Source organism: Brassica oleracea, chromosome C9, assembly GCF_000695525.1.
Source record: "Brassica oleracea var. oleracea cultivar TO1000 chromosome C9, BOL, whole genome shotgun sequence".
In the NCBI taxonomy this organism is placed as follows: domain Eukaryota; kingdom Viridiplantae; phylum Streptophyta; class Magnoliopsida; order Brassicales; family Brassicaceae; genus Brassica; species Brassica oleracea.
In genome coordinates this window covers 5,610,287-5,621,345 of record NC_027756.1, presented here as the reverse complement: position 1 = coordinate 5,621,345, position 11,059 = coordinate 5,610,287, and the positions used below count along the sequence as shown (strand labels likewise).

Sequence of the window (11,059 nt, the reverse complement as noted above, 5' to 3'; positions counted from 1 at the left end):
AATGAATACGGCATTACCTAAGGCAAAGAAATCAATGTCCACATCAATGAGAGTGTTTCGGCCGCAGAGCCATAATAAGAGATTATAAACTCACATCAATGATCATTGATCTTGAACACTTATGAGACAAGTAGTGGACATGTATAGACGAGGTCTATGACCCAGACATGGATCTGCCAGATCGAGACACAGGTTCATGATAACCATGTCTAATACATTATCCATAAGTACTTAGTTTGTCCGATCAAAGTAAAGAGTTAACAGTAGACGATCACGTCTAGACTATGGACACATGCAAACACGATTTGCAAAGACCCAATAGTGATCCCCGAGAACAATATGGTTCACATTGTTTAGCACACATGCTTTACCGGGACACTCAATGTCAAAGGACATGAGAAACGACCTAAGAAGTCGAAGTGGTCTAAATTACGGTTCAGTAAAGAAACTGGCCGATTACTCCCATCCTATATATACAGGAAAGATCACGCATCAGATGCGTAGAATGTAGAAACCTAAGTGAGGTTCACATCAGGGGGAGTAGTGCGTGTTGTATTCTTTTTCCTTCATCATGGTTTTGTCCCACTGAGTTTTCCTGATAAGGTTTTAATGAGGCAACATGAAGCGTACTGCAAATCCTGTATGGTTATGGCATCCAAGGGGGAGTGTTATAAATCATAGAGTGGATTGTCATTAACCAAGACAAGAAGAGAAGGTCTATCAGCCACGACCAGGCCCAGCCGCGGCCGCGTCCAAGGAAGAGAGAGAAAGTCGGCTACTCTTGGCCGACTTAGTATTAGGTCGGCTAGTCTTGGCCGACTTAGTATTAGGCCGGCTAGTCTTGGACGTTAAGTCGTCTAGTCTTGGCCGACTTAGAACTTAGGATGTTTTCCTTTTCTATGTTTTAGTAGTTTTCCTATTTCCTGTTGGGTTAGGATATGTACTCTTTCCATTTATCTTTATCTGGTAATCCTTATATAAAGACTCCATTGATCATTAATAATAACACATGAATATACTCTCTAATTACAACACTCCGATGTTATTTTAAAATTATCGTAGCAACTATTTAGGTAACGCTTTTGTCGTTTCTGTTACATCTATCTATATATTAAATCATTAAGTTGATACATTGTATCCATCACATTTGTTTATATTTGCATGTTGATATATGAATGGAAGAGAATTCACATTTGGGTTCTCACTTAACAGGGAAACATTGTTTAATGCTTACTTAACAAAGTTAAATCTCGATAAGTTTCAAAAAAAAAAAATTAAAACTTGATCAAATCATTTTATATATAATACATGTAAATGCATGCAAAGATTCAGACATATCATCAGGCATAGAAGCACTGGATACAATGGGGTTATATAACTCAATACTATACAGACACATATATGATATTTCTGTTAGTCTCAAACATTTTGTGTTATTGTTAAAATATTTTTTACTATTACATGTACAATGATGGTAACACTTAGAAAAATATTTGATAATTTAAGATCTACGCATTAACAAATAAACAATAGTTCCATATTAGGTATATCAGTACTTTCTAATCTTTTTTTTTTTTTTTTGATAACATATTTAAAATTTTATATCTTAAATCTTAAGTTCTTTATCGTCTTAAACCTCTACTTACAAAAACCTAAACCCTAATTCTTAACTAGCTAATCATATATATATATATATATATATGTTTAAAAATTTTAATGAAAACTATTTTGATTTTTTTTGTGTGGTATTTTTATGACAAAAGACATTTCTCTTAAATTAATCAACTAAACGCATAAGGAGACATGAAACATCAAATCACGAATGGCTCTGTTCTCCATTACAAATTCAGCGTCAACATTTATCAAGAATGGTCAGTACATATATATATATATATATTTTTTTTGATAACCGAGTGTCCTGGCCCCACCGTGGTGGTCCAGACTAGAGACCGAACCCTTTAGCGGCGCGGACGCACACCCGAGGGTGGGTCATGGCCAGGCAACGGTCTTCGGTCTCGGGCGCCAGAGCAAGTCCGCATGTAAATTCCCTGGTGGCCAGTGCGAGTCGAACCCGGGGCTGTACTTGCAGCCGCAAGCCGTTTACCACCAGACTAACTCGTCCTAGTTAAAAACTTTATAGGTTGAACTTTTTATATTGACTGGACTCACTCCGAAGGGCCACCTCGCCAGAAATCCCCGTAGGAAATTTTTAGCTAACCCAGTTCCACCCCGCTGTCCCTAAGTATCGAACTGGCGATCTCGGATAGTCGTGTGTGAGAAACGTTCAGTACTACCGCTAGGCCACCTGACGTTCAGTACTTTCTAATCTTTTGAACTTTATTAGCCAAAGTCATCATATTAAATTCTACAAAATATTCGTCCCCTGGTAAACGCTAAGCTGGCGAACGAAGATACGGCAAGTATTCAACTGAACCTTCTATTCAGTCATATTTTAATTTTAATTTTTCTAAAGTTATGAGGTTCTGTTGAATCGAACTTTTCGTTGTGTCCGTTATAACTATAGATTAGTAAGAAAATGTACATTCACGGCATTGTGATCCTTCAGTTTTTATAACGGTCAAAATATGTATTGGTTATGTCAAACATATGTTAATTTAGACGACTACATTTCTCAAAGAACCCCAATTTTCAATTATTTTTGAAAATTATTACTTACGTCTCGTCAAGTGGTTTTGAGAAAGGTGGTCTCTATATTCTATACAAATCTTTACAGCAACTGAAACTCAATCTACTACATGACAACCAGAATGTCAAAACCTCATGGGTACGAACAGATTCAACGCATTAAAGATATATCATACCTACAAATATTTTGTGAATCGACAAATAAACGCTTCGACGATTAAACAGAGAACTGAAATCGTGTCTAACACGTGGCAGAAAAGCTGACTTTGCTAACAACAACAACAAAAAGTAGGACAAGACTCATTGTCTCAACACCGACAAGTCAACCACTATTTTATTTCCTTCAAACAAAATCCAAAAAGAGTCAACATTCAAACTAAATATCACATTCATAATTAATATTTGAGTAACATTCTATAAAACTTTTATGCTTCCGTGTCACTACTCACAAACCCTTATGGATTCCACATTTATATTTCAAATGTGCATACACACACGAGTCTTTTTTTACATGTGACAAAGTGTTTTGATACAATGTTAAATTGATTGATCATCGTAAAAAAATATATTTATAAAATTAACATAGATATGAAAGAATAATGTTTAAATAGCTTTAAGCAACATGTGCTCCAAACCATCGACAAAACAGCTCCTTCAACTTTGGCATCAGATAGTATCTGGTGGACATAGCATACGAGCAATCTGTTCTACTTGTTTCTGCAATGTTGTTATGCTTCCTATCGTTCCTCTTTCTCCAGATGAAATAGATGGTGACTTGAAAGACCAATCTCAGCCGGATAAATGTAATTCGATCATATGTACATGTCTAAAGGCGCATGATAGTGATGTCCCAGTCCGGGTCAGCCACAACACCAAACAGATTCCCTGCTACTTTGAGCCACAACGTAAAGGTATAAGGGCAGGCGAAGAAGAGACAATCTCTAGTCTCATTTGGCTAACCACAATAGAAACAGCCTTGCGGACTGCTCCACTTATTGGTATGCTAACCAGTAGGAAGTCTCGAAATGCTAACCATGTGATAAAAGCATATCGAAGAACACGTTGAGGAAACCAAACCAGCTTACTACATGGTGCCTTGTCCTTGCGACTTCTAATTCGTTGCTAAGCGAATCACGTTTTCATGCTGTAGTTTGCAAAAATGATTGCACCGTGCTGGCTATACAATATCTTTTGGGCCATTCGGTTAACTTCGTAATTACTAGTTTATCCAGCCCAAATTGAATGTCCAAGCCAGTTAGACCCTGGATCAATATATGTGGTTAGGCAAACAAAAGGACCATCAAACCGGATAAGAAAACTATTCTCTTTCTTTTTTTCTTTGGGAAAAACTATTCTCTTTCTTTAAAAGTCAAGAACCAAATAAACCGGATTATCAGTTGATTATAGACTTTATGGTTTAGGTTCCTTGAACATTAACCGTTAAAAATGTTCAATCCAGCTTTTTGGTATACATTGATTTTGATTTTTCTTTTAATATTTTCTTTTCTTTTTACAACATAAAAATTGATTGTCATGTATATCGTTTTGTTTTAATTCCTACTGTACATTTGTTTTTAAATAAAAATTAATTATGTGTACACTAAATACAACTCCATCCCTTTTAAATTAATTGTCGAGGAATAATTTTTTCTTTGTAAAATAAATAGTCTTAGAATTTAAATGCAATTTAACATTAATTTATCTTTTTATCTTATCTAAATTTTAAAATAATAAATGCTATAGAATTTTGGTAACTAAATAAAAGTAAAACTGAATGTTTAACTATTTTAAAAATCTACGTTAAAAACTTTAAAACAAGTATAAATCTAACTCATGAACAGCCTTAGTGCAATTATTTCTTATAAATATAACAGAGAAATCACATTGTTTTAAAATTGAAAATAAATCAAAGTTCTTTTCGTATAAGATTACAGACAGACTGAAACACCTCTTATGTATATATTCAAAAGAGATCAATTAAAAGAATAATTTGCCAAATCTTTTCTCTCAACACCAAAGAACAAAACAAATAGACAACAAACTTCTTCTATATCTACAACACATTCTTGCAAAAATAACATTCACGTAAACAAAATTAAATCTTTTTTCTTGTTTCATCATTTAATGAACACAATGAAGTAGTCTATTAGGAGGGTAGATAATCTCTCTCTCTCTCTCTCTCTTACCTCTCTTGATCCGTGGGACTCACTCAAGCTCTTTTTCACCAACTCACAAGCAGTCTAAACCGCAGATCTCGAGAATAGGACCACCCTTAGCCACAAACGGATTAACCCTTACCCAAAGAAGTGTAAGAATAGAAGCTAAGAGAATGGACCAGACGACAATGATGGTCGGCATTCTATCTTGTTTCCCAAGCAAACCTTTAAGGAAAGGGTAAAGATGAATCACCACCGAAAGCGCAAAGAACAACCTTCCAAAAAGCGGTCCCCATGAGTCATATCCATTGCTTATAGCATCAGAGATTCCAACTACGATTCCAATGACGTTTATGATGAGAAGAGTCGTGGGAGGGATGAGAAGTGAAGTCCATTTGAAGAGGTAAAGGTCTGAGAACTCTCCGTCATCAGCTGCTTTTGACGTGACCGTGAAGTTAGTGTCCACTCCAGCAAGAACCTTGAGAAGACCTTGGAAGAGAGCAAAGAGATGAGCAGATACACCTCCAATGACCCAAAACTGTTCATTTCTCCACCAGTCATCGATACCAACTTTGCCCCATTGCATCTCGAGAACACCAGTTACTGCAATGGACGAGAAGAGTGCCATGAAGAGGATACTCGCATAGTTGCTTATCTGTAAAAACAAGAATCAAGAACCGTTATTCCACGTTTTCAATTTTCAACACAAAATTAATTAACCATTTATATTCTACAGTCTATTTAGTTGAATAATTTATGATATTTTTATTAAGAAAATGTAAGAAAGTAAATGTTTTCTTAATCTATGTGCATTACTCTAAACTGTCGTCTAATTAAAAGACGGAGAAAGTATATAAAGATTCATACTCATTCATTAGGACAATAACTATTTTGACTTTTGAGAACATACTTTGAGAGCTCAAGATTGTATTACCTCTGGAACGATGAATTTGCCTGTGAGAAGACAGATGGCTGGGAGAGAACAGTAAACAATGAGAGGGAGAGAGGTCCATGGGTAAACCACAGAGTTAATGTAAGACAACCTCTCAAGCCATTTCAAACCACCTCCATAACCATACCAAATAGGACAATGCCTACTCAAGAAAATCTCAACAGACCCAAGTGCCCATCTAAGAACCTGATGAAGACGGTCCGAAAGATTGATGGGAGCTGATCCTTTGAAAGCTGGTAACTTAGGTGTGCAGTAAACAGACCTCCATCCATGAGAATGCATCTTGAAACCCGTGAGAATATCTTCCGTAACAGAACCGTAGATCCACCCAATCTGTGTTTTTGTGAACAAAAGAGTCATCATCAAAATCAAGAATCTATTGCACACGCACGAGAAAATAGGAGTGAACCAATTAAAACCGAATATAAATAGAGTAAGTGGTTTGGATTTGGTATTATCGAATAAACCGAATGGATGTTATTTTTTAAAAAATTACAATATATGGATATATATATAGTTTGATATAAAACCGAATAAACCAAAATAGATATGGTACCTAATTTTTTTATAAACGAAAAAACCGAACCGAAACCCGAATTGAAGACCCTCAACAAGAAAATGTGTAGAAAAGACAGGACTTGCGTAGCGTACCTCTTTTCCCCATTCGGTTTTATCTTCATAACCACAACTAATGACTTGGATAGCTTCTTTAAGCAGACAAGCTGGACTTGCGTTTCTAGCCATCCCACCGTTCTCCATACGAGCAGACGCAACAAAGACAGGACTCTGTCCAAACTTCTTCTCCAGCTTCAATTGCATCGCCTCGGTTGATAGTTCAACATTAGAGCCTATAAGAAAGAAAAAACAATCTTTAGCAACAAGTTCTTACACCAAAGTGAGTTAATACTAGTGTATTACCTTTAGTAGTGACGCGACCCTCTTCAATATTTTCTAACGCATGGATCTGCTTAGAAGCTTCTCTGTTCTTCTTCTTCTTTTCAGCAGCTGCTGTCTTTGCTTTACGGTTCTTTCTCGAACCACAACAAAGAAAACACCATTTTGGCCAGCAGTTACATGTCTTACGTGGAGCCTTCTTCTTCTTCGGTGCATCAAACCCGTATAAAGCTTGCCTCCTGAACACACAACCTGTCCCAACGTAGATAGGTCCTTGTAACCCATCCAAACCCTTCATATTGATCTGTAAAACCAAAAAGATTCATTATTAGTTTGAAATGTACTCCAATGGATATACACAATGTGAAACTACTTACATCGAAGAAGACAACGTTGCGATTTGAGTAACGATCGTGTCTATCAATCCCATCGAATCTTTGAGGGAACTGGACATAACAGATTTTTTTCCCTGACTGAGGGTCCATCATGAAACACATTGCTTCTCTGAGAGCTTTGCTGTTGTTGATGTAGTGATCACAATCAACGTTGAGAAGATAAGGAGCGTTTGATAGAACCCCTGAGACTCGTATCTTCAAAATACATAATAAAGAGTCAAAGAACCATACAAAGAAGGAAAAAAAAAGTATATAACTTACAAGAGAATTCATAGCTCCAGCCTTCTTGTGGTGATCAAATCCAGGTCTCTTCTCACGAGAGACATAAACCAAACGAGGCAGCTCGTTGTTTTCGACATCACGAACACCATCACTTCCAAGGAAAACCTATTTACAATGAAAACAAGTAAAGTTTCAGAAACAGAGAATATTACATAGAAAGGTTTAAAGTACTTTGAAACTAACCTGGATCATGCCGGGATGATCTCTTGTACTATTACCAGGCCAAGGTGTACCGTCTTGCATAGTCCAACCTTCCTCAGGCACTTTCTGTGCCGTTGCTACTAAAGCATTGATCTTCACTTTGAATTCTTCATAATCTCTCTGTCAAAACCAAACACAATCTTCCAAATCAGTATCTAAAGTGACCATCTTGTTTTCATAAGGAACTTACAGCAGAAAATCTATAAACTAATAGTAGCCAAATTAATAAACACGATATATTTATAATTTTCACCAGTTCGAGTTGGACGGGTTCAAACTATAATACAATTTGATAAGATTATAAAACATAAAATATATATCTATGTAATCAAATTACATCTCAAACACACATTTTTATAATACAAATCTTCTATCCACCAAATTATCTAATAAAGAATATCAAAACCGGATTTATATAATTTGATCAATATATAACCCGTAAAAATAATTATTTTTTATTTTACATAAAAAAATATTTTAGAATATATAAATCTATAAAGGAAATTTCGGTAAATTATTAACTATATAAATTAATAAAATATAAAATTCCCGAAATTGTTTTATCAAAAAATAAGACTGATATCAACTTTTCTCATGAGAAGTGAATGTATAAAGAGGCAAAGAGCTAGTAACCTTCATGGCTCGCCGTTCTCTGACAAATGCAGGATGGACTTTGTTCTTCAAGTAGTCCATCTTATGGCAAAAGTACCACTCAGGAGCACGAGGCTCGATGCAGTACTTCTTACAGAAAGGAACCCATTTCCTCGCAAATTCAGCAGTCTCGGAAAGAGCTTCGAAAGTAAGCATAGCGGCACCATCATCAGATACATAGCAAGCAACTCTATCAACAGGATAGTCAACCGCAAGGATAGACAAGACAGTGTTTGCTGTAATAAGCGGAGGCTCTTTCAACGGATCCACTGTACTGACAAATACATCCACAGCTGATAGTTCTGATGGCTTCCCTTCTTTCTCATATCTGCAAAACATAAAATGTGAAAAATTATATTACCAAAAAAAAACTAATTATAGAGGATTATTAATTAGGAGGGAGTCTAGACCTTTTTAAAATAATATTTAAAGAAAGATTGTTTCGTTTAAAACCGAGTTATCACATTAACAAGTGTTGTGTGTTTCAAAGTACCTTAACGAGAGCCTGTCCAAGTAAGTTTCTCGTTCTATTGGGTACCACTTAGGGAACTGATCAAGAACCCATGAAACAGCAAACCATATCTCACAGATAACAGATATAAGCCACAGTGCATATGCATCTTTAACCGGGTGAAGAATACGGTAGTGAAAGAAGAGACCAAGAATCACAAGACGTAGAACAATCAACATCCTATACGGATTTATCTTGCTTGATTTGATTGGTATCTTCCTAGACAATGGCTGCCTTCCCTCATCCATCCTGAAAAATACCAAAAAAAAAAAAAAAACAAATATTCATAAATATCACAAAGACATAAACCAAAAGAATTCTTTGTGTGTGTGTTGATGTCTTCTTACATTGGGATGTCATCACCATCTTCAAAATCAGGATCACCTTCATGTTTAACCACCTCAAGTTTCTCATTCTGCTTTCTTTTCCACTCCTCCATACGGTCTTTCCAAGCCACACTTCCATAACCGTAAACCGCAAGATCTTTCTGAGGTACCATAGGTCTTGGATGTGCTGCAATTACACAAAAAAAAAAAACTCAGTAACCATATATACACACACAAAAAAAAAACTTTTAGCTCATTTAAGTACTTAGAAAATCCAAGAATGTACCAGCAATGGTTGGGTCAGAGAGAGAAGCCGGGTGACCTTTATGGCTATGACCACTAAGTGAAGGAGGAACAATAAGAGCATGTCTGTCCGAAGAGATCTCAATGTCCTGTCACAAACAAAAGCCAAGAATATTATAGAGCCAATAGATACTGAAGATGGCTTTACGAGGAATGAGAGTCTTACCTCGTCGCCATAAGTCAGCAATGGGATCTGAGAGCCAGGTGGAGCTGAATCCAAATCAGACTGTGGGAAGCCAGAGTGGCGACGAGAGACAGACATACCTTCAGAGACCTGATCAAACCCAATCCCACCATTGTTCATGTAATCAAACTCATTGTCTATATCATCAATATCATCTTCCTCTTCATCATTTTCAACTCTTGGACTTCCTAACAACACATGCCAACAACAACAACAATCAGCAAAAGTCTCTAAACCAAAAATACAAAACCGGTTTAACGAAACAATTAACCTTTAAGCCTTTTGTAACGGGTTTTGCACTGAGGACAAGCTTGATTGCCTTCTCTTCTTTCGTACTCGTAGCAAGGTCTGCAAACAGGGAATGCACACTCGTTACAGGCCACGAATGGTTCTCCATCAACGGTCAATTCGACCTCGTCTCTGCAGATTTCACATGTCTGTCCTCTCAGCTCTTGCACTGATCTTATCTGCAACAATTACATCAACTTAAATCACTACAGATGCATCATTGAGCTTTGTGTCGGTAACTGTTGACTTGAACTCGGAGAATTAAGACAAATCCTTCCCCCACCGACACAAACAATTTTCTAGATGAAATTAGCTGGAATCTAACAGAAACCCATAATGCTAATTGGTCAAACCCAGATCCAGAAGAAAAGGAAACAAAAAAGGAAAATACTTTCGGACAGAAACAGAGGAACCCAGAAAAGACAAAAAAAAAAAAACAGAGAGATCTCTTACTCTGGCACTCTCATCGGCATTAATCAGAACGAACTCGTTTCTGTTGTGAGAACCGGCGATTAACCGACCACCGGTATTCATGTTGTCGGAGACAGAGACGCTTACAGTCTTTGGGGATCTCACAGATCGATTTAGAGAGAGAAACAGAGTGTGTTAACCCAGAGGAAAAGCTCTGTTTTTCAGAGATCCAGAGTCCATAAACAGAGGTTGCTTCTCTCCGAGAGTCCGAACAAAAGAAACAGACTTTGATTGAAAAAAAGGAATAGTGTGTGTGTGTGTGTGGTAATGGTATTGATTCAGCTTCAAGCCACGACCTTTTTTTTGTTTTCCTCTCTCTCCTCTCCGAAAGCTCACAGTCACAGAAATAAAGGATGATCCTAGAGAGAGAGAGGGAGAGAGGCAAAGCTGCAAATGCTTTCACAAACGCGTAAGGAAGAAGAAAATTAGTGAGAGAGAGAGAGTGTGTGATTGATTAGTTAAATGGAGAGAGATGATTAAAAGGCAATTATGTAGATGAGGAGAAAAAAAAACACCAAAAGGCGATATTTTACGAAATTCAGAGAAAATGAATATTTTTTATGTGGAGAGAAGCAGTGTGGGACCCCATTTAACCGGTGTGCTCTCTCCTCTCTCTACTCCATTTGTTCTTGTTCTTTTGTGTTAAGACCCAAACACACATTATTAATCATTAACCACATTATTACTCGTAACTACTTTCATTTTTATATTTTTCTGGTTATGTATGTACAGCATTTATTTAATCTTTTACTTGGAGTTTTCCTGCACCATACACAAAAATAGTAATTTTTAACATAAC

At 36.6% G+C, this 11,059-nt stretch overlaps 1 protein-coding gene across 1 annotated transcript; it reads right to left on the bottom strand.

The window, feature by feature from the left end:
• Positions 1 to 4,604: 4,604 nt before the first annotated feature.
• LOC106317961 (cellulose synthase A catalytic subunit 6 [UDP-forming]-like) lies at positions 4,605 to 10,471 on the bottom strand. Its single transcript, XM_013755789.1, has 14 exons — positions 10,243 to 10,471; positions 9,773 to 9,968; positions 9,484 to 9,689; positions 9,301 to 9,406; positions 9,036 to 9,201; positions 8,671 to 8,937; positions 8,160 to 8,505; positions 7,509 to 7,646; positions 7,305 to 7,430; positions 7,026 to 7,238; positions 6,673 to 6,952; positions 6,406 to 6,602; positions 5,737 to 6,087; positions 4,605 to 5,457 (listed from the first exon to the last, which is right to left on the bottom strand). Exons 1-14 carry the CDS (start codon positions 10,321 to 10,323, stop codon positions 4,876 to 4,878), a joined length of 3,255 nt encoding a protein of 1,084 aa, XP_013611243.1. The 5' UTR covers positions 10,324 to 10,471; the 3' UTR covers positions 4,605 to 4,875.
• Between the last annotated feature and the right edge of the window lie 588 nt (positions 10,472 to 11,059).

Bases quoted from the DNA above. Each gene is read 5' to 3' on its own strand.
- LOC106317961 (XM_013755789.1), bottom strand. From the start codon at position 10,323: ATGAATACCGGTGGTCGGTTAATCGCCGGTTCTCACAACAGAAACGAG. The intron at 9,407-9,483 runs GTAAGACTCTCA...TGTTTGTGACAG, and splicing joins TGCTGACTTATGGCGACGAG to GACATTGAGATCTCTTCGGA. The intron at 8,506-8,670 runs GTACTTTGAAAC...TATGTTTTGCAG, and splicing joins TTGGACAGGCTCTCGTTAAG to ATATGAGAAAGAAGGGAAGC.